This window comes from Lineus longissimus, chromosome 7, assembly GCF_910592395.1.
Source record: "Lineus longissimus chromosome 7, tnLinLong1.2, whole genome shotgun sequence".
NCBI classification, from domain to species: domain Eukaryota; kingdom Metazoa; phylum Nemertea; class Pilidiophora; order Heteronemertea; family Lineidae; genus Lineus; species Lineus longissimus.
Window position 1 is genome coordinate 19721600 of NC_088314.1, and position 23945 is coordinate 19745544.

The following is a 23945-nucleotide window of genomic DNA, read 5'->3' on the forward strand; positions in this document are numbered from 1 at the left end:
ACATTCCCAAAGGGGGACAAAATGGAGTGTTCCTATTTGTACTCTTTTTATATATGTCACAACCAGGACTAACGTATAACCAAGACATGCCCATTGAATGGACAAATGAATTCTGTCCTGGCTAATCCAAACTTTTTCACTTTCAAACTTGATCACAACAAACAAGAGTAACACAGATTTAGTCAATCTCATAATATTCATTATATCACAGGGACATAGGAAGACCAAATTGCACAGATATTACGGACTATCAAATCACAAAATATACTGCAGAATAAAGGAGGACGGAAGTTATGATTGTCATTATGGTGAACTGTAACAGAACTAATATATCACAAAATAGATATCTTTGATTAACTTTTGATTAAATAGCATCGTTATGATTAAAACACAGCCCTTCAAGGCCCTTTTGCAGGCACAAGTCCAGGTTGTTGGAAAGTGGGGGACATGAGGTGAAAAACTTCTCGACTTAATGGGGTGTGGAATTCTGCATGGAAAGAAATAAAACTTTTGCCAAAATGGGGGGTGTATGGGTGCTGAGGAGGGGGAAAATCAGTCCCTGCTAGCGTAACGTGGAGTAAATTCGGCCACCGGAAAGGAACCGTTTTTCCCCGGGTCTGTTCCAACCTCTCAGAAGCTGGACTTGAGTTCCTACCAGGTGGTCAACTTAACCCATTTATACAATATTACAATACAATGTACTTCAATACATGCATTACAATACATGCATTACAATACATGCAATACAATACATGCATTACAATACATGCATTACAATACATGCATTACAATACATGCATTACAATACATGTACACAACTGGTTGGACAAATCCTTTCACATTTTTTTTTGAAATGGGCCTCGGCTTGAAGAGAGTAGGAAAAAACACTTCTAAATCTCGAAAAAAATTCTTACAAAAACTTATCTGAAAAGATCAGTGACTAGTTATAGATAGAAGAGAAGCTCAGATTTTGTTCCAGGAATGAGAACAAGGCACTTAATTTCTCTGGTTGACGTAATCAAGTCAAGTTTATTGTCTTGTATTATGATTGTTTCTAGGTATATCAAACAATAGAGATATGCTGTCTCATTGCATTTCTGACAAAAGGCAATGCGATATACAGTAGAACCTCTCTATTAAGGACACCCTTGGGACTGAAAAGTACTGTCCTTAATAGAGAGGGTGTCCTTATTAGAGAGGTGTCTGCTAAGGGAGGTTCTACTTTACATTATTAAAATGCCACCGTGTTCTCAGTCTCGGATCAAAATCTAAACCTCTATAAGAATCTATACAGGACGCAAACATGATTAGAATCACATGATAAACACAGTATCGTAAAGATACATAATGTCAGGAAAAAAAGCTGGGTAATTTTGGTCCAGCCAAAATTGTTAGCAGTTATACAGCATAATTTTTTCACAAGCACTTACACAAATACATGTAATTACAAAAATATGAGATGTTGTGTAAATTGGTACATAATGTAACAGAATTGGCTCCAATTACTAAGGTTAGCCGGTGGATAATAATAAATCATTAGAATAGTACACATTCATTTATGGTACTCGGGTTAATGATATGACTAAGAATCACACATAAGTCATAGGGATTTATGACTAGCAAGAGTTGACCTATCATACAACTACTAATCAAAATAAAGCAGTTATTGGTACCAGCCAATCAAATTGCTCAATACAGACTACAAAGTTTGTTTTCGTTTGTTTAACGCTTCTTTTTTTTCTCCAGCCTGCGTTGCTTCAGGATGGAGAGTTTCTCCTTGTCGCCTAGGATACGGTCCTGTGGCTGACTCTGTCTCCGTGACGATCCAGATGATTCGTCTTCTTCCCGCACCAGCTCCTCATCTAAATCTGGCATCAGCTGAAAGTGTAAACATTTCAATTGTGAAATTACTAAATGTGCAATCAAATGTAGTCTCTCCAAGGGTTAAAATGTTTGCTGATTGAGTTTCCTTATCCTAAATTTTGGCCATTAATATCCCCACCCAAGATTAGACACGAGTCAAATGCACCAGGAACCGCATGTCATAGCCGAGTGGTTAACACTGCTGGCTACCATGCAAGAGGCCTTCGGTTCGATCCCGAGGAAAACCCTGGATTGTACTTCTGGATGAACCGGCATGGCTCTCAAGGAACTAAACTACCTGGCTCAGCGCAGTCCTTTGATTGAGACATAAAACCGAGGTTCCTTGTATCTGGTGTCTATGCCAGGGCAGGTTAAAGACCCCACCGAGTGAGTAACATGAGTAGCTTGGGTGGACTCTACCTCTGGCCAAGGACGGTCTCATTAGGCCAACAGAGGTAACACTGAACAAGAAGAAGAAGAAAAATACCCACCTTCATCCTTCCTGCCTTCATTTCGCCCTCATCCGTCTTAAACTTATCCTGCATACGCTTTGCTGCTAGCGCCATCTTCTCATCTTCAGACAAACTAGACGAATCCTGTAACAGAGTTTCGAACTGCGCTGACGTCTGGTTCGATTTCTGTCTCATGGTCATCGTGCGTTCGAAGCGCACTCTAGCGACGCGTTCTTTAATCATCGTCATCTGTCTCTCACGTTCAGACTGGAAGAGAACGAAATTGGTAAAGTTTGAAATATTTGACGACAAGTTTGACTGGGCATGTCAAGAAGCCAATTCATGATCAAGCAGAAATAGAATAAAGCATGAAACTAAAGAACTAGTGGCTCTGTCATGCTAGAGGCTTGTGCATCATGATGCCCTTGACCGGAATACTGGTCCGTCAAAGTGAAATAGTCAAAGTGAGAAACCGGATGATGACCTTTACAACATTTGATATCACTATACTGACTACAAACCCAAAACTTAAACTTCAAAACTTTTCACTTTAGAGTTATACAGGAGAGGGATAAGACCTCTTAAATTTTTCTCCGGTGGAAATTTTAGAAACTATCTTACCGCCTGCGTCTTCTCGAGGTAGAGCTTGTCCTTCTCACCCTTACTGAAGATGGTCGCAGCCTCCGACTGACGCTTGTCTTTCTTCTCCTGTAACTTCCTCTGAATCTGGAAACAAAAACAAGAAGGTTGCGATGAGATTCGAAATGGCATAAAATATCAATTGTTTAGAACACCAATACCTCTGTCTTCAGAGGAGGCAAGAGTCAAGTGCTTGTTTACACAGAGTGATAAGCTGCGGATTTGAAAATAAACCTGGACTTGCAATAAAAATTGCTAAATTCAATGGTGAAAACTCGATTTTGGAATTGGCACAAATTGCAAAACTAAAACTCACAATCTCCTCTTGGCGAGTTTTATCCTGCAATTTCTTCTTGTCAAATATCGTCTGCTCGCGTAACATCTTCTCGTAGATTGCCTTACTCTCTTCCTCCGTCACATTTACGTCGATGATTGTCTTCTCGCGTCTCATTGCCTGAAACGGGATGTGTAGTTTATTTGGACTTTTTTATTGCAGGTGTATATTTATACATTGACACATATTTTGCGCATTTCAACCTTGACTATTCGGATGGCTTTATTGTACAGTACTAATGTCTTATCTGCGGAAAACGGTGTTGAAATTGTTAAGGGAAAGTACAGAGATAGATATCTTCTTACCATCATCGGTGGAGCATCGCGTGGCGTGACATCAATATCCATGGCGTCCACCTCTTCCTCTTCTGCCTGTCGCTGTCTCTCCGAGTCTGCCGCCCTGCGACGATTCCTCTTACGCTCTTTTAGGCGTTGCTGCATCTGTAACAAAAGACATACGAAATTTTAGTCAAAATTTGAAAATCTCCCCAAAACTGACTCCGATTTTTCTGGAGATACTGACCTTTGATTCACAACAGGCCTGAAAACCATGAAATGTTTGTAAACCTTTGCAGTATTGGGCCGGACTGGCTTGCAGAACAACGTAACCCACTGGCTATGAGGCTCCTACAGTATTATTCATCATTTCAGCCTAAGTAAATAAGGAGCAACTACCAAAAGAGGACCAGAAATGACCTAAAAACCCATCACCTACCACGTTCTGGTGTTTACTCCTCTCCTCAAACGTCTTCTCACGAATCAACGTCTCCGTCCTCTCGCCCATCTTGAGAAACTCGGCAGCCGCCATTTCTTCATATTCTTTCTCATCTCGAGCATGGCGACGCGCTTCCAATTTTGCCTTGGCGAGACTGCGTTGCTTTTCGAATGATTCCTCCAAAGCTTGGCGTCGGAGGGCCTGCTGGGCCTCTAATTCTTGCATCACCGCTGCCGGGTCGATTTTCTCACCAGGACGTGCCGCTTTACGACCTGAAATGTAATTAAGAGAAGTATTGAAAAAATGCCAAATCGTTGTGCCTCTTTAGTTTTGCAATTTGCATTAATTTAATACCTCAGATAAGGAGCCCACCTACAAACCTATTTCTCCAATATGAAAAAACTTTTTTCCATGGGGCATCCTTGCCCACTATCCAAGGCACCAACTTCGTGTGGCCTAACGGCAACAAGGCTTCACAGAAAGAGTACATCAAACTTCAAAGGAGTTAAGATAACAGCTTATTGCTCAGAGGCTTACGTTTCTCGACCGCCTCATCTCTCTCCCTCTTCAACTCATCCTCGAGCACCTTGCGCTCAGCCTCAACATCAGGTAGCGCAACCTCATCCCCATCCTCTAACATCCTGAAGATGGCGTTGACGACATTGTCCATCCAACCTTCATTGGTCCCCTGGCGCTGTTGGTCTCTCATTGTTGTCAGTGTATCAGCATCCTATAAATTGATAAACAGTGAGTTACACTAACTATTTATAACTAGAGAACATCAACAACCCAGTTCAGCCAAACTCAAAACTTGAGCAGACGACATCCAATTCCAAATTTTCTAAAAATCTAAGGGGTGGGTGGGAAGATATTTGAAGAAAAGTTGATCATATAAACTGTCAGAACAATGTTTCATCAATTGTTTCAAAACGTGTCATCAGGTTAAGCAGACGAAAAGCTAACATCCAAAATGGTGATTGCTAAATTGAATATGATAAAGAGGGCAGCTCTCTTTGATAGCATAGGTTTTCTCTTGGAGCGCTAGTTCCTTCTAAAATTCAAGTCGCCCACATATCATCTGGAGCCAATAATGAGCCAAATTAGAGCTCACGAATTCTCAACTCAATATTTCTGATGAGGAACGTTAATCTATCTACCTGTTCCACCATGATCTTGGTGAGGACCTTATTTTCCGTGTCCTGTTTTGATTGGAGGTCGGTCATCATGGCAACAGAGATCTCCTCGTTAAGAGCAGCTGTGTCTGCCTTTGGGGTCCTCAGTTGTACATTCTGCCTCTCAGCTGGAAAAATACAGAGATGCTGAGTAAACGTTTTGAGGCAATTTCAAGAAATATTCCTCTAACCAACCAGCCATTCGGAACCCTCATGAGGTTCATGAGGTGGACACCTTAACCACCAGGCCATCGGGCTGGGTGTAAGGCCATTAGCACATCCATCGTAGAGAAAATCATTGACCACTCGATCATGACACCTCACCACCACTCACCTTCGATCCTGTAGACCATCGCCTTGGTCAACAACTTGAACTGCTCCACGCGGCTCTTGGCCAGATTCTTCCTCTGAGCTGCGGCCGCCTTGTCTGACATCTTCTCCTCCTTCGACTTCGACGCATTCTGCTTCGACTTCGACTTCCATTTAACCCGCTCCTGTCTCAGTTTCTCCAGGGTCATTTTAAGCTCCTGGGGAAAAAAGACTGCAATGAACTTTCAGTTTTGTACTTTTTACACAAAGAATTTCTCTCAGGTTTGATTTGAACCCTTTCTTCTGGAGACATAGGCTTGAAACTTTCACGATATTTTTTGCAATTATATCAAAGATCGCAAAAATTTCAAGGTTAAAATAACTTTTTTGCTTATGATAACATCTGAAGTGTCTTCGCCGAGAAACTCAACCACTTACTCCAGGTTGTTTACTTTTTACTTGTTCCACATTGTTGACGTCTGCTTCCGCTGCGTTCATAATCTCCACCATCGTGTCGCGCTCTTGTTTATGTTTCTTGTCGACTTCCTCCAATAACGCCTGTTGAAGTGCAGCGACACCTGGTGCAAAGAATAAACACCATATCATAAACTGGACAAAGTCTGCAACACTCAAAGTTTGCAAACAACATCACTTTAAGTTTCACATTGGAGTCAATGAATTTTCCCTGATAAATACACTTTCAAATGATTGAACCATAATATTGAAAATTTTGGCACCTAAATGGTTAACAATTTAACTTCTCTTATTAAAATATTAGGCTTTGCAAACATAATGTTGGGTGTACCCAATATAGAGGTTCTAATGATTATAAAACACACCCTCAGTTTGTGCATCAGCAGCCAGCAGCATATCCAAGAACTCATTCTCAACCTGCTGTAGCCGCAGTTTCTCCTCAATAAGTTTCTGGTCCTGTTCCCCCTGAACCTTCTTCTGTTTACGTGCGGCCAGTCTCTCTTTAGCCAGGGCCCGCTGCCTCTCGCGGTCTGCTACCAAACTGAAAAGACAGGCAAGAAGGTTTCACATATGATGATAAGAGTGAGTATTGAAATGGAAGCCTGTCTGAGTGAGATATAATAATCATTGTAAAGTTACGGTAGAGCTCCTCACTTACGTCGCTTCCAGCTTCTTCTCCTGCTCCTCATGGACCTGGATCAGCATCACGGCGCTCATGTATTTATCCTCCTGCTTCATCCTGCGTTCCTCCTGCTTCAGGCGCGCGATCTCCTTCTGACGCTGGCGCTCCATCTCGATGGCACTTCCCTGCCGATTCAGCCCGGCGAGGAGTGCGGCCTTCTCGTCTTCCAAGTGGTACTCCAGCTGCTCAAGAATATTCTAAAATCAAAGAAACTGTCAAATTAACATACACTGACAAATTTTTTTGACTTTTTTTGCAATTTGCCATAATTTCTGAAAAAATAAAATTTCACAATTCTACTGCAGATTATGAAACTTCTCTCAGTTTCCCAATCAACACATTTTTTAATATCACTGAAAACTTGCCCGCTTTTTCGTCTTTTCTTCCACTTTCTCCTCCTGGTCTTGAATGGCGTCCAGAATCGTCTCGTCCGTTGACAAACCTTCCGCCTCTCTCTCGGCAACGAGTTGTTTCCGGCGTGCGAGACGCTCCTCCAGTTTCTTCCTCTGCTGTTCCTTGGTGTCGCCGAGCAGTTTATTCAGCTCTGAAACACACCAAGTTGAGAAAAATATATTTTACGCCATTGGAGATAAGTGACAAAGCGGTGAGAGCACTGGAGTTGTTACCAAGAGATCATATAGTTGACTTTAAGATCGATAAACACTGCTTGAGCAAGGCAACTATACTAATGGGTTCTACCTCAGGTTTTAGACGCAGTCACTAGAGCAATAAACCCAATTGGTGCCTAACCAGACTGGCACAAAAATGCTCATTCCGCCTTGGAGGAGGAATACTCAATGGAGAAAACTGCTCCAAGTGGAGAGCGAATGCAAAGAAGAAGAACTGAGGCCAAACTGTGAAGTGACGCTGACAAGAGCAAACACAAGGGAAGAAGTGCTGAATATTCCCGTACCATTTTCATTCTCGAGCATGCCAGCAATGAGTTCTGATGCCTCATCCATACGTCCCTCCTGACGAAGTCTCTTCTCCTCCATCTTCAACTTGATCAGACGCGCCTGGCGCTCTTTCTCAGACAGCTGGTTCCATTCGACGTCACCAGCTTGTTTCATCAGCGCCTGAAAGCGAAACAACGAGATGATGTCATAGCAAACTGGTAGCACTTTTGCTGGAGTTCAAAAAGGGAAAAACCCACTTTTCAGGTAAGTTGCCTGGCTTGGGAGTCGAAGGTCCACCTGAATGTCACCTGGGTTCAATTCCCAGCGGAGGCAAGAATGGCAGAGTATGTTAGCGTCATAGACAATAACATGTTAGCTGGGTTTCCCGTGGAGGATTTTAGCAAACTTGAGCCTTGGTGGCATAAAAGGCAACAGCCTGGGTAGCATTGAAGGCTATTGCCTTGGCATAAAAGGCAATAGCCTGGGTAGCATTGAAGGCCTTGGTTGCCTCCTCTATTACCATCATGCTCTGCAAATTTGATCTTCCACAATTTTAAGACACCAGGGTGGTCAGAAACATAGAATCAATCAAACATAGCCTTGGACTGACCTCCATAAGAATCTTGTCCCTCAAAGCATCATACTTCTTCTCGACCGCGTCAATGACCTGCGCATTTTCATCCTGGCCTGCTTGGCTGCCGGCTTCTGATTGGAGAACGACTACAGCGACATTTTCGTACCACGCATTCTTCCTCGCCAGATTCTGGACGTTCTTCAACTGCTTCAAGGTTTGTGGTGTCTGAAAGATGAGAAACACAGGAACATGAATAGTTCTGTAGCAAAGTAACTAACCCCCTCCCCCGCCCCATGAAATTTCGAAGATGAGAGTCGAGGCAGAGGAGTCTCTCCACAGTGCCTTCATGACCACAATCCACCACATGACATTGCCAGGATCGAGGCCGATAGAAAAAATCAGTGTGCGTGCACACAATACAAAGATGGCGCCCGTCTGAAAATGAGGAAGACATTTTTGATGATACCGACCTTTTGTAAGAAATCCTTCATCATCATCTTGGATTCGACCTCCTGTTTCTCCTGAAGATCAGCCAGCAGTGCGACGAAGAGCGCATCATCATCAACAGCGTCACCTTTAGCTTTCAGCTGCGATAAACGACTCGCGAGCTGGTACATGATAGCCTCCTGAAACGAATTTGAATTTTTGGCGTCATTTGAGATCTTTGGCAAGTCACTTTACTTTTGATTAACAAAACTCATGTAACACTTAATACTTGAGCAAAGTCTTGGAAAAAGAAATTGTACTCATCCGAATTATAAATCTAGTGTATTCAACTTCTGGAGCTGAACTTGGGTAAGCACTTTACCCTACGCCTTGAGGCTGATGCCCCGTGTGACCTGAACACATAACCACTTCTTCAGCCGCGTCATTTTTCTTACCTGTAGTATTTCCATCTGTTCCTTGGGCTGTATGGCCCCGTCCTCCCGCCATTGCTGACGGAATGCCGCCAACTCCACTATCTTCTCCTGGCGAATCTGTTCCGAGGCGTGACACAAGTCAGCAAACATCTTCTTATTGTGACCTTCGTGCATCAACTGAAACAAGAAAATCCAACATAAAATATCACTGGCTTTAAAAGAACAAGTCGGCACAAAATCTATACTCTGTGTGACAAGGGGCTGTCCAGACTCCATGGAAACGCCCCTGCTCTGATGAGCTAAAGCATCATCCAATAGAATATCTGCATCAGGATTTCAAGAAGTGCAGAATGACGTAGATTCACGCCCTATTGCGTCACAAGAACTGATTTTAACCCTTTGCCTACCTGAACAAGAACATCTCGTTCCTCGTTATGCTTGCGTTCCATCTCGGCGATGACCGCCTCCTGCATGGCGACCAGGTCGTTCTCATCTTCGGGCAGCGCGACCTCCGTGATCGCAGCAAGTTTCCCCTTCCTGTCCTTCATCTCTTGGAGCTTCTTGGCGAGGCGGTCGCGAGCCAGCTGCTCTTGTCTGCGACGGCTGTCTAACATACTGGAAGATAGGAACATGTTCAGAACAGGGTTCCAGCCAGACCTTTTATGCACATGCTCAGGTTGTGGCACTGATTGAGCAGCTCATCTGAGTTCTACTGAAAGATTTCAGGGTAGTCCGGGGTTGAAGTGTGAAGTCAGATGACAACTTCTTCCATTAATGATATCAGATAATAACTTACTCTTCAAGGAGGCCTAACTACAAACTGATCTGCTCAGGGATATGGGTATGAAACAGATCGTGAGATTGATGGAATTTCTAAATATCTCAACCTACTCTTTTTCTTGCTCTCCCAGGCTGAGAACTAAAGCTGCAGCATCAAACTTGTCTTCCTGTAAAGCCTTCCTCTGCTCGAGACGGAGCTTGGTGAGATACGCTTGGCGCGACTTCTCATCGGCAAGGCTATCGTCAAAACCTTGTAGGCTGCGCAAGAGGGCGGCTTTTTCCTGGAAAAATTCGACAGTCACATTTAAAATTTCAAAGATGCATATCATCACAGATCCGGTGAAATGATGCAACCTGACTCGGTGAATCAAATATCGGCTATTTCTTCCAGGCATTTAGGAAATTTGGAACACTTTTTCATTCTATAATCTGCCTCTTGTATTCAAATATCAAAACTGAATCTGCTTACGTCGTCCAACCTGGTCTCCAGGTCGAGTAAGATATTCCGTCGTTTCTGCTTGGACTCGGCTTCCTCAGTTGCGATATCCTGCTGCTCCAGTCGATCACAGTCAGCATCGGACAGACCTGAAACAGACAATCCAGCCAAATATCTTATTCGTGCCTCTTTATTGTTTTTACCAATAGATTTTTTTTAAAGTCAAATTTTCCCAAAAAATATTTTTTATAGAAATCCGAAATTTCCAAAATAATTCTTTAAAAAAATTTAAATTTTTTTTACAGTTCCAAAATGTTCAGATTTTTCTAATTAGAAAGTATTGTTGCAATTTTCATTTTCACAAATTGAAGTTATTGGCAAAATATTTGGTAGTTTATGGTATCAAAATCCATATCAAGAAATCAACATGACCAACCTTGTTCTTTCCTGAACTTTCTCTTCTCGAGCCTTTCTTTCATCTTGCGTTCCTGCTCCGCCTTGCTGTCGCCTAGCAACCGTTCTAATGCTTCCTTATCCTTGAGGTAATCACCCATCATGGCCGCCACCTCATCCATTCGGCCCTCCTTCCGTAACTGACGCTCTTTCAGTTTAAATTCCAACAGCTTTTGCTGTCTCTCCTTCTCTGACAGCCTCTTCCAATTTGATTCGCCGAGCTTGAGAAAACGAAGGCGAAAACATTAGCTGACATGATAATTTATCATCCATTGGTTTTGGAGCCTTTAAAGACACTGTGATAAATGACAACAACGGATATTTCCGTCATTCATGTTGTTAGGATCTTCGACACGACGGATGAAATTATCTTCAATGGTAACATGAACAAGGAGTACTTACCTGTTGAATCAGAGCTTCCATCAGCAGTTTATCCCTCAATGCGTCATACTTTCCTTCTAGCGCCGACATCAATTCCTTCTCTCCAGCTTTTTTCCCCTCCTCGGGACTGAAGAGTGCCACAGCAACATTCTCAATGCGAGCAATCTTCATGTCTTGGACGATCGTTTTCTGGAGTTCGATCATCTCGTCAGTGCTCTGGAATATTGAAAAACAGATTGTCGTGTTCCATTTCACTGCACCAATAGGTATATTTACATACCAAAATAACCTGTAATAAATAGTGTAGTGTGGCAATGTCAACCAAAATCTTATCCCCATATTGCCTAAGGACATGAATTGATGTTTAAATGGCTTCATTGCATAGACCTGTACCGAAAGATCAAAGGAAGTGACTGACCATGTCTAATATTTTGTTCATGACGTTCTCCATGTCCTCTTCCTGTTTCTCCTGGAGGTCGGCCATCAGCGAGATGAGGACTGCCTCAATGCTGGCATCCTCTCCTGGTCGTGACAACGTGATCTTACGGCCTGCTCTCTTCACTGCCGTGCCCTGCATCAGCAGGTCGTGTTGGTCTTTGGTTTTGTCTGAAAGAAGGAATCAAGTATCAGGAAAAGATTAACGTTTTCATCACATGACATCAAACAAATCTTTGGAGCAGCTACAAAACCGTGAATTTTCAAAAATATCACCGATGTTTATTTTACCATAGACCGGCTGGTACTTTCGAAACTGTACGGAGATTTCACTTGGTCAGAGTTGAGGTAACGTTATTTGAAAGTTATGTCACATCACATGGCCGTGGCAGTTTTTGGTTGTTGTGATGAGAACACAACGTTTGAGATGAAATGTTAGGCAAAATGAGAATCAGAATGTTATATTTTGAATCTGATACATGCACATCACTGATCCATGTTTTATCTGGTTCATTTTAAGATTCTTACCGATGGGCATGTGTACACGCTGCTCCTTCAGCTCCATGAGTCTGTCTTGTCTCTCCATCGGCGAACTGACCATCGCCCAGTTCTCGACCTCGCCATGTTTGATGTCGTCGAGGAAGAGAGAGAACTGCTCACGCTCTTTCAGTTGCTTCTTCTCAACCAGGGCGAGGGCGCCATCCTAAACAACACATGAAATGAATTAAGCGCTGTGCAAACAAGCCTGCGATAATAATCGCTGCAATGTGCGACAAAACAATCTCTCATCTGGGCATAAAATCGGGAATCAGATTTGAAAGAGAGAAATTTGATTCTTCTGAGACTCTGCCAACATGATTACGAAGTCACAGCTGACTGTATCTCTACCGATGATACTACTGTCAATTCTTCCAATGAAATTACCTGGAAGGCATCCCTGTCGCCGTTGGTTATGATAATATTCCTATCATCGTCCTTGACCTTCTGCGACCTCTTATTGCGCAACATCTCCAGCCTCTGTTTGGCCAGCATTTCCTGTCGCTGGCGATCGTTTTTGAGACGGGCGTTATTTTCTGCCTCCTGTCGCTCCGACAAGCCGATCAACATGGCTGCCGCATTGAAATTGTCCTCCTGGGAGGCCTTCCTGCGCTCCAACTTGAGCCTCATCAGTTCGCGTTGTCTCTCACGCTCGCCGAGAACATGATTATCAAAACCTGAAAGAAAACCAGAGTTCTACAGAGAGCTAAGACATAGATCCTTCCATTTCTACAGAGAGCTAAGATATAGATCCTTCCATTTCTACAGAGAGCTAAGACATAGATCCTTCCATTTCTACAGAGAGCTAAGACATAGATCCTTCTGTTTCTACAGAGAGCCAAGATATAGATCCTTCCATTTCTACAGAGAGCTAAGACATAGATCCTTCCATTTCTACAGAGAGCTAAGACATAGATCCTTCTGTTTCTACAGAGAGCCAAGATATAGATCCTTCCATTTCTACAGAGAGCTAAGACATAGATCCTTCCATTTCTACAGAGAGCTAAGACATAGATCCTTCTGTTTCTACAGAGAGCCAAGATATAGATCCTTCCATTTCTACAGAGAGCTAAGACATAGATCCTTCCATTTCTACTTTCCAATTAATTGCTATTTTGGAGAAGAAAAAACAGCTATCCTCCAAAAATCCTGCTTGTCTCATCCAGACTTGTATCGATTATATGATTAAGGAAGTTTCAAGGTAGTCAGAGGTGGGAAGGCACAGTGAAGTTGTCGAACTGATAATCTAAATATTGTTACTGACCTTTGAGCTTGGCCATCAGTGCATTTCTCTCCTCCTCATATCTCTTCTCAAGATCAACCAATGAACTCTGACTCTCTTCATCCTCTTCATCGATCCCCTCGTCATCAGAATCTGGATCCAGACCTACAAACAAACGAGGCATCATACATTGAATAAGCAGCCAGACGCTGTTGAATTAGAATCATAATAGTGCATGACGTGCTGTGCACGGCACCCGCACGTGACGGAAAATGTCTCATGACATGCTGCGTACGTCATCAACAGAAAAAGGGCCAAGTTGACACTGCAGCCTATGGAACAGATGTGTATTTTGAAACTCTCCTACCTTCTGCGATCCTTTTCTTCCTCCTGGCAAGTTTTTCGCGTAGTTTCCTCTCGTAGTCTGCGCGGCTGTCGCCCATCAATTTACGCAGATTTTCGTCCATCGCTTGGTTGTCTCCGAGCAGACGTGACAACTCATCCCACTTTCCTGGAGCGAAATGAAAACACGTCAATCAATCAATCAATACTGCTTCCTCTCAATTCCCTGCTTCATCTCCTTTTCTATTAGGGCTATGCTTCTTTTGGACGGCCCCAATTGCATCAGGACAAATCTTGTCATATTTTGCACTTACCTTCTCTAGCCAGCCTCTTCTGCTCCAGTTTCAGCATCATAAGTCTGCGCTGCTTCTCTTTCTCACTCAGGCGGTTCCAGTCAGCCTCTCCCATCTGCTTCATCAGCAGTTCCATCAGCAGCTTGTCGCGCATCGCATCGTACTTGTCATCCAGGGCCTAGAATAGAGTGGCGGAAACCGAGTTAAAAGCATAGTTCAGTGTCCCCTAGGGGAGCTCTGTTGATATCGTAAGTAAACAAATTGACTGATGTCATTCAGGTTTCCATTCAAACGCTTATTTTCCAATGGAATCACGATTATTTGCGAAATCCACCTACAATTTTGAGGTTCACCATACCTTGATGAGCTCATCGTCTTGTGCGACTCCCTCATAATGAGACAAGACCATCATGGCACACTCTGACGCCTCTGTCTTCCTCAGCTGGGCTTCTTCCGACCGTGACTCCATCAGCTCTTCCGGACTCTGAAACAAGTCGGAAATAAAATATTTAGAACGAGATGTCCAACCTTGTACCCAGGAGCCTTTCAGATTCAAAACGAATGGTTCATTTCGTTCAACCATAAACAGCTACCGGTACGTTCCTTTGGGTTATTTTCATTTTATTTCGACCACCTGACCAGAACTTTTTGAAACCTCTTCCCGTTAACCATGAAGGAATAAAAAACATTTGGCCTAATATTGGAGCCAAACACCAAACTGGTGCTGTATCGGCACAACGAACGCTCACAAAAGCGAATACCTCCCATCTTGTCGTCTATTATCTCACCATTTTTCCAATTTTCTGGAGGAGCAGCGCCATCTGTTTGTCCTGCTCATCCTGGAGATCGGTCAGCAGGTAGACGGTGATCTCCTCCAGGGAGATCTGCCGGCCCATCCGCGCCTTCATCACTTCTTGTTTACTGATCAAACGGATCGCGGCTGCCTCTTCAAGAATCGTGATATTTTCATCCTGATGACCTGAAAAAGAGGGCCACATAAAAGAATCAGTGTTCATACTTTTCCCCAAAACTTAGTGGTCAGTCGATTTTACTTTTTCTCTCAAGATATCGTACTTGGTGCTAATTCTAGGGATATTTAGACTGGAGTGGCACCATGCTGTTACCAGAGACATTACTGTGCCCTACACGAAAATGAAACATATCAGTGAAAACTTACTGAGTTTCGTCAGATTCAAATTCCGCTTCTTAACTTGTAACTCAACCAGGCGTTTCTGCCTCTCCTCAACCGGCATGACCTTTGCAACCTCTACGACCTCCATGAGGCTAGCGTCGTGTAGGATGCCCAGCATCAGTTCGCGTTCATCCATATGCTTCTTCTGGGCCTCGATGATGACCAGCTCCATCCACGCGAGGTAGTCCTCTGAAAATCAGATAGGCAAGAAGTGATAGTCTGACAGGCATAACATGATAAACAACATCATCCTCATCATAATCATCATCAAAACTGACATCGTAACCCCATGGGATTCTTGGCTGAGGTATCGAGTCCACAATAGACCTCTGTCCAGCTATGCCGGATCATTTACTTGCCCTGGCATAGACACTTACATAAAAGGGACCATAGCTCATTGTCTCATCTGACAGACCTGCATTAACTCATCCCATATTGAGCATCAATCTTGTTGTGAACAGCAAGGTGTTTTAGTTCCTTGAAAGCCATGCCAGTTCATCCAGAAATACATTTGTGGGTTCTCTCTGGGATTGAACCTGGGCCCTATAGCATGGTAGCCAGCAGTGTTAACCACTAGGCTTGTATCTCCTCTCAACATGATAGGTGAATGTAAAGTTGCTTGATTTAGTACCAGCATCATGTTATAGGGATACGAATGCAATGCTCTCCAAAAGTGATGTAGACTTTCCATTCGACAGCTTCCATTATTTTCCTTACCCTGTGGTGGAAATGAGGGATCGTCATACTGTTTCTCATATGGTTTCCCAGCATTCTCTCGACTACGAACGTGGTCATCACGGAGTTTGGCCAGCTGGTACTGTCGGCGTTCATCAGTCTTGGACCTGAAAAAAGATTCGAAGAAATATTATTCTGTAACCATGGAGACATAGTTGTGGCAAGATTACAAGGGCAATGCAGAGGTGTAGTGATTAGAAATCGAAACTTACCGTTTATCGTTTATGTCGAGGATTCTCTCCAACAGTCCGACAGAGAGTGCCGCCTGTTCGAAGTCTTCCTCGTGTTCTGCCTGGCGCCATTCCAGCTGCAGACGGATGAGGATGACTTCCTGTTCTGGCACGCTCAAGTGCATGGCCTCCGGTGAACGCAGCCAGCGGATGATGTAGTCTTGCTCCATGTCGTAGCGGATCTGGAGATCACCGAGGTGGTTGAGGGACCGCATCTCATCATCTGGAACCTCATCTGTGACAAGTACAACATGAACAAAAGTTTGTTACTGGTTTTATGGCATATATTAATATTAGTCAAAAAAAAAGTTTCACCCCTTTCCCAAATTTCATAATCAGCAATATCAAAAATATTCGTGGATCTTGGTTATTCATGAAAAGAAAATGAAAATTTGACAGTCTACAGTATTTTTACCTTGTGTTTTCCAGTTCATTGTCTGACCAATCATTGCCATCTTCTGTTCCTGATCGACCAGCACTGCTTTCCGCCTCTCACACTCATGACGATTCTCGCCGATCAGGGAGTAAACCGTAGGAAGTGTCTGAAGGAGAATTAGGTATCTTGTAAAATGCTGTGGCAAAATCAACCCGTTATACATGTACGACAAGTGAAATTGGCTGTCAATTTACCACTTTTAAGAAATCACCAACATAAAACGAACTTTTAACCTGCTAGTGCATCACAACATACCTTAGCAGACGACCCCATTAGCCGCCCCATATCCTCATATTTTCCCTCCTGGTGCAGACGTCTGTCCTCCATCTTCTTCTTCACAATCAGACGCATTTTCTCTTCAATGGAATAACTAGATGGAAAAAAATGATATCATAAGCCAAAAGAATTGAAATCAAATTCTCATAAATATGGCGTAACCTCCAGCCAAAATAGTCCACTTCACTTACACCCTCCTATCGGTACTAAGTAATATGTGACCCGTCACAGCAAAAGCAGGCGCTTGTCGCTCTGTGCTTGGCAGGTTGAGACGGACTGTTTGTTCATTTCTCTATTGTCTGCCTATTGTGAAATATGAGCACATCAATTTCTTCCATTATCTCCTGGTGTCATTTAGGCTCATCTTATGTGCGACATGCGCCTGGTTTTGCTGTGATGGGTCACATATTTTCTAAAAAGTGCAGTTTCGAGCTGTTTTCTGAATGTTTGGGACATGGTGCCGTAGGACTTGAATCCCAGCGTGATCACAGATAGTAATGTTTCACAGCCCTGGGCAGCCGATGTCATAGTTGACAGGCTTTAGTTGACACTGTGAAAGAACTATTACTCTTCAGGATTAGTTAAGCCTACCTAGGGATAATCTAATGTTGGTCAACACCACTATCTTTTGGTATTTGTAATCTGGTCAGATTCCTGAGTTCAACTGAGTACCTTGGCAATAACGATATGAAAAACTGTTTATAGCAAAGAAATTGTCCATCCTCACCTCTCCCAGACCTCGAGCCCCTTCTCCTTCCTCAGAGCATGGACGTACAACTTCTCTCTCAGCGCGTCGTACTTGTTGTCCAAGGCCACCATGTACATCTTCTCCTCTTCCGAACATTCAAACGAGCCGAGGACGAGAGAGGCGATATTATCGACAAACTCTTCAGTGGTTGCTCGAGCCTCTTCAGCTCTCAAGTGATGCAGTTCCTTCGGGATCTAAAATAACATAAAATATCCAAATAACAGATATCAGATCGATGAAAGACATTTGTGGATTCAGCTAGGCTATGGTGGATTCCATTATAGCCTTGCGATTGGTGCGGATTTCCTCATTACTGAAGTTAAGGAAGCTAGTCAGTGGATGGGTGGCATGATTCAAGGTTTTTCATGACAGATATGGTCCCATCAAAAACAAGTCATCAGAAAATGCTTATCAAATGATTCATCAGTGCCCGAGAGTTATTTCCAATAAATGGTTATGTGGTTAGGTTCCATTCCTTGCAAACAGATATGGCTGTCCCAAGTCCATAAAAGGTAATCTGGCAGTTTCTTTACCATGTTTGACATCTCATAGACCGTGTGTTCGAACTCCTGCTCCTGCTTCTGCTGCAGGTCTGCGAGGACGGCCGCATTCACAGCGTCATCACTCGTCCCCAGGCCCCTCGTGACCATCTCAAGACGCATCTCCTCGTAGTACATGCAAACGCCTACAGTAAAAGAAAGAAATTAATCAATCAAAGATTTAGGGGTGCAGTCTGACCCAAAAGGAGACCAACTCCAACATTTCTTGACTATGATATGTCACCCGTCACAGCAAAACCAGGAGAAAGTTGCTCTGAGCTTGCTTGGTAGAGACGGACAGGTTTTCATTTCAACCTACTATTGACAACACAGGTTCAAATACAACTTCGAGTTCAACTCATGTGGAAGTTGGAGACTGGCTATTTCCCACCTTTCTCATATCAACTCATTCCACATGAAAAGCCTGGACAGTATCCCTCTCACCTTCCTGTATGACCCTACGATGCGAACTCTGATTTTTCTTCCGATAGTTGGGATCACTCTCTCTCCAAGCTGTATGCTGATTACGCAGAATCTTGACCTGATGCTCGCGGTCGTTGGCGCTCATTCTCCTCCCAGCAGCCTTTGCATTCTGACTGTCGCGTCCTTGGAGGAACTGTACCATGACCTACAGCGTGGGAAACAGGGAATTTAATCACATTTTAAGCCACACTGGCAAAGCCAGAGGGAGGGGAGAAAGTTTCCACCAAATACCCACCAAACAGGCTTTAAAAGTTGCGATGGAAATGAATTATCACTTTCTGTGACAGACAGACAGACAGACAACAGGCCAGGGCCTACCTCTCTTTCAAACGCATGTTTCTTGGTGATCTCTAGCGTGACGGCAACCTGCAAATCAACAACGCCCTGGTGCTTCTTGATAGCGCCATCATGCGAGTCGTTTTTGAACTTCATTTTGTGTCCCTTACGCTCATTCAGTCTTGTCTCCGCTATCTTTAGCTGACGGTCTCGATCGTAGTCGAACCTGAGACAAAAGAAATGTGGCAGTGGATAAGACCAGATGTTAACCAAACACATCACAAAACTGATAATTCGCAGTATTTAGATGAAGTTGTGCAAAAAGCACTGCATGTCCTCTTTTTAGGTAGGAACACAGCTGATTGAACATCAATCAACACTATGAAAACCTTCTGTGCATGCGCTGTTAAGAGTAAATTAGGATCGAGAAGTATGACTTTGGACACCACATCAACAGAAATTATGAATTAACAATTACCTCTTCGAGTTCAACTGCTGATGTCTTTCCACCAAGCCGACTGCAAGAGCCGACACACTGAACTGGTATTCCTCGGCCGCGAGCGCATGTTCTCGCTTCAGATGGCAGAACTTGGCCATCATGTCGATGCCCGACACTTTGTGCATCTTCAGCTGCGAGGACAACATGTCCTTCTCCTCTTGGTGACGATTGTGTATTTCGATGATGAGCTCTTCAGCAGAGCGTTTGCCTGGCGGAAAATGTTATGATAATGAAATGCTTAAGCTGTTCATTCGAAATTGGACATTTTGCCAAGAAGGGCCCGTCGTCTCTCACAGTGCATCGAAACTATTTACCCGTGTATGAGGAGTATCATTGAATCAAACACAACTAAGATCTCAAACAGTGCAAACCAGTCAAGTCATATGAAGACTTAAAATTTGAACCCAAGCTCCTGCCTATATAGTAAAGTTTGTTTATTATAGTCTCACCTCTAATGCGTTGGCTTATGGGACACTTTCACTTCCAAATTCCCATCTCTAATGCCAGGTGCCTGGTGAGAAGGCAGTCTGTACTCTCTGTCTAACTAGCTGGAGCTAACCAACCGGCCCTTTTGAAAAGAGGTTACCAGTAGGCCTTGAACCAATGACCTTCCGTTAACGAGGCGGACACCTTAACCACTGGGTCTCTTTAAGTCTTGCTCTTTGTAGCTAGAGGCTACTTACCTTTCATCAAAGCCAGATACTGCTGCTTCAATACATCGTCAATCTCCTCCTCCGACTTCCCCTCCGCCTTCAAAAGTACCGCCGTCTGCTTTGCCTCATCTAACCTCCGCTCATGCACCTCCACAATCTCTCCCATCAGCTTCCAGAGCGATGCGTCATACATCACCTCCGCGCCAAACAGGTCAGTGGCCTCGTCTGTCAGGACGTGGTCCTTTCTCATCTTCTTTTCTTGCATGATGACTTGTTGGAAGCGATCAAGCTGGTCACGTCCATTCAGAGACTGCCACAGTGTTTCACCTGGAAAGGATTACGATACAATAAAATTTGAGGTTACTAGCACTTTTCTGTTGCCAAGTTCCTTCTTGAAGCACATTACAAAACGGCCAGCACGGCAAAAATGACATTTCGCTGGGTCATACATATCATAAAGGGCCACAGCATACAAAACACAAAAGGGTTTTTAAGAAGGATTGGGTCTGATGTACACTAGGTTCAATGGGAAGGCCCCAATTGCTCAATCAGTGTTAGAGACAAATGCTAGCATTAGCTCAATTAAGCGTAACCTAATTCAGTAGATATCATTTACAATAGTAGCGTCAACGATTACTGCTAACGCCAATAGAGCAACTGAGCCCAGACGGGTGAGGTCTTACAGGATGTACTAATTATAGATCGAAACTCCTGATGCCTAGACCAGATCATACACTTATCATATACAAGGTATGAATGCGTGAAAATTCTTCTTGTTACTTTGGCAGTGGAGGAAAAGGTTCAAATATGAAAACGTTCTCAAATTTGAAACTTCTCCCTCACTGTTTGGAATTCTATTTACAAGTATAATACAATGCATGAAAAGGCAATAGGGAATGGGAAAGAAGTCCTTTTTGAAATCACAACAAACCCAACGCAATATATGAAGGTCTTCTTTTTGCTGGAAAAAAAGTACCCATAGAAGTTAGGATTAGATTAATGAAATTGCATAAATTTACAATCTTAAGAGTAAACTTCGTCACCAGGGTGATCACAATATGAAACCTCGACACCAGGCTGATTGCAATATAATAATGCACATGTTACTTTAACCAAAACCAAGTGAGAGAACTTAGAAACCATACATCAAAACCATACAGAAAGTATTTCATAGTTATATTCAATAACAAGTGTTAGTAAAGAGATTTTTATATTATTTAGTTTGTCTAACGTTTTGTTTTAAACATGCATACCATGATCTATTTCAACTTCAATAGTCATACCTGGAGATAAAACCAGCATTGATCAACTCAAAAGTCAGAAATACATTTCATAAGGACTTAGCTACAGGGTGTTGCGAGAAGTTATTTGATACATGTAGGCTATGGCTCACTACATCATCATTCCTGGCAAGTTATAATGACGACGACGACGACGACGATGATTATGATGATAACTGTCAGATGATAAAGACGTCAACATCAGAAATGCTTTTCTTACCAATGTGTTTTTGAATCATTTCTTGGAATAACTTGTGTCTCAGCAAGTCATATTTGTGTTCGAGGGCATCGAGCAGCTCGTTCACTGACACAGAATCGTGGAGCTGTTTTGGTTCCAAGGAGTCATCGAGTTCGCGACCATCATCGTTGATCAGGGCTTCAACACCACCAAGCTGCCACCTGAAAATATGTAGTACTATAATAACAAACTGTGTGCTGCAGCTACGATAGTCAAATGACACCCCGCAGCCACAATCAGTCCTTTGCGTTTGTCAAACTGAAGTGATATAGAACGTTAAAGTTAGACCATCTTGATTCCTAGCAAGAGCACACCATTACAGTAGAACCTCTCTATAAAGGACATCCGCCGGACTGACAACTGCTGTCTTTGATGGAGAGGTGTCCAGATTAGAGAGGACAGAATTTGGCTTTTGATTATTCAATATGTAGCCCTGTCAGTATCATACATACCTCTGAAGTTTCTGTTGAGCCTCTCTCTTTGTCCTGTCTTCGTAATCTTGACACTCCTTTGCTGTTTTGATGTGATCATCAGTATCGTCCTATTAGGACAAAGTATACAAACAAATTGAAACTGTCATGCATTGCCTTATATCAGACCAAGACATTCATCATTTGTTAAGAATAACGCAGGTGTTTACACTCATTGTGTCGCTATGGTTAATGAAATTGACTGAAGGAGATAACATTAAGTGGAGCTCATGCTGGTGTTTGTCTTGATCACTGATTGAGAAAATTGGCCTAGGGATGGGAGGATGTCAATGACCTTTCAAAAACATGTCAATGTTACAGATTACGAGGTAACATGCTACATGTACATGAACGCTAGCAAATGCTGACCAACCACTCACAAAGACACTGTTGAGCCTCTCCTCAAGTCACAAGTCATACCTGAAGTTTTTTGAAATCCTGATAGATACCAAACTCTTTATCCTGCCTTCCCTTCTCTAGCCTCTCCTCTTCAATCTCGAGTTCATTAGCGCTGCAGACATCACCCGACGGCAGATTACACAACCAGATCTTGACCTCGTCAAAGCAGACGTCAGCATCTGGCTCGACTCTGGATCTGAGGAAAGTTTGCCACGTATGCAGAGAAAACCTTTCCCCATGTGTCTCACGGAAAAGAAGCAGGGCATCCTGCAATGGAAGACGGTGATTTCCGTTCTTATCCAACGCCACGAAGTCCCATCTCACTTTTTGCTCAAGGTTTTTCCTGCGGTCTAAATCCTGGAGCACTTTGATAAAGAACTCCTTATGGACGCGACCCTCTGATGACTTCCCACAGATCTGCGAGATGGCGCTGTTAACCTGATCTTTGGTGATCGGCGTGAAGTGAAGCGTCTCGTGGAAACTTTGGATGTTATCTGCGGTAAGGTATCCACGGCATGATGGATCCAGAACATCGAACACTCTGCTGAAATCTGGTATCCCCATCTTGTGCTCAAACAGTCCAGCTGTCTAGTGATTTCTCAGGTCTCTGCAAAGCCAAAATACTTAATCATTTGAAGGTTATTTCAAGGTTCCATTATCCATTATCCTGTACATGCACTTTCAGCGTCTTTGAGGGTAATTTACCTTTAAAACCTGGAATGACTATAAACTCGGATCCAAAAAAAGCGCAGATCCTAAAAACACGCAGGACCGGCCTTGCGCGATCTCGAGATGGCCGCGCAATCATAGGATCGGTAAAACGCGCAGCGCAATCTTAAACTAGCGCCGATCGGTAATTAGCGCAGAACATATGCACTGCCACTGGATGGAGTAGCTCATGAACTCAGAACTACCTCGCCCCTGCCTTGGTCGCCTCAGTGAAAGTCTCTTGGAAAGTGTTTTTGGAACGCGTTTTCATTTATATGTTGTGCATTTCTGATGCTGTGTAGGCTAGTGTTCTATTATAAAGTGTAGGCCTAGGCCCACCCTATTTACTATTTCTGTGTGTGGTTATTTCAAAGTTTGATTCTGGATATTTGGTTGCATAATCAGGCCAAAAGTTGCTTTAGAAAGCGTCTATACAAGTATGTACTTTAGGATTCAATATAACGGATAAAACATATTACCAGCCTGTTATTTGAAAGAAAATAACGAAAAACAAGCAAAGTTTAGGAAACTTGTTTAGGAAGTTGTCAAAAATCCGCCATGTTGTTTACATTCGAGACCAGATCACGTGATCCAAACTCGTCCCAGTGCCGAAATTAAAAAATTTCTGACACTGGAATTGATGCATTGCCGCCATCTTGGATGTCAGCATCCTGAGATTCAGGGTTTTGACAATCCGACGTCATAAACTGTGTCGCCAGTTCATACTGTAAATCTTATTCGGCAATATTGGTGAACAGAGCTAGGAGCAAATGCGACGCTTATGATTATTTAAAGAAATAAAATGCCCCGATTTTTACATCCTGCAGAATCAGGGGAATCGGGCGTTTCAAGTGATATACGACATTGGAAACGCATTTTAACACCTTCAGCGCCGAACCACGTAGATCTCGTGGCCCAAACCCCCCCTTAAAGAA

At 43.2% G+C, this 23945-nt stretch overlaps 1 protein-coding gene across 1 annotated transcript; it reads right to left on the bottom strand.

The window, feature by feature from the left end:
• Window positions 1-187: 187 nt before the first annotated feature.
• Window positions 188-23567, bottom strand: LOC135491639 (golgin subfamily A member 4-like). The gene is made up of 47 exons (XM_064777609.1): window positions 23490-23567; window positions 22324-22909; window positions 21886-21974; window positions 21416-21594; window positions 21169-21198; window positions 20847-21008; window positions 19946-20242; window positions 19242-19470; window positions 18806-18989; window positions 18449-18632; window positions 17999-18150; window positions 17445-17659; window positions 16697-16811; window positions 16421-16547; window positions 15988-16240; window positions 15758-15882; window positions 15026-15229; window positions 14637-14827; window positions 14207-14332; window positions 13870-14026; window positions 13581-13724; window positions 13256-13378; window positions 12379-12668; window positions 11983-12157; window positions 11438-11625; window positions 11041-11235; window positions 10622-10859; window positions 10219-10334; window positions 9861-10030; window positions 9377-9584; window positions 8991-9146; window positions 8580-8735; window positions 8146-8334; window positions 7553-7715; window positions 7005-7183; window positions 6616-6836; window positions 6323-6498; window positions 5922-6061; window positions 5509-5701; window positions 5160-5302; window positions 4540-4732; window positions 4003-4274; window positions 3594-3728; window positions 3271-3408; window positions 2937-3041; window positions 2355-2582; window positions 188-1878 (listed from the first exon to the last, which is right to left on the bottom strand). Exons 2-47 carry the CDS (start codon window positions 22864-22866, stop codon window positions 1723-1725), a joined length of 8352 nt encoding a protein of 2783 aa, XP_064633679.1. The 5' UTR covers window positions 22867-22909; window positions 23490-23567; the 3' UTR covers window positions 188-1722.
• Window positions 23568-23945: the final 378 nt, after the last annotated feature.

Excerpts from the sequence above, each read along its gene's own strand:
- LOC135491639 (XM_064777609.1), bottom strand. The coding sequence starts at position 22,866 with ATGGGGATACCAGATTTCAGCAGAGTGTTCGATGTTCTGGATCCATCA. Across the intron at positions 14,027-14,206 it reads AAGACGATGAGCTCATCAAG|GCCCTGGATGACAAGTACGA; the intron begins GTATGGTGAACC and ends ACTCTATTCTAG. Across the intron at positions 3,729-4,002 it reads GGAGTAAACACCAGAACGTG|ATGCAGCAACGCCTAAAAGA; the intron begins GTAGGTGATGGG and ends CTTTTGTTACAG.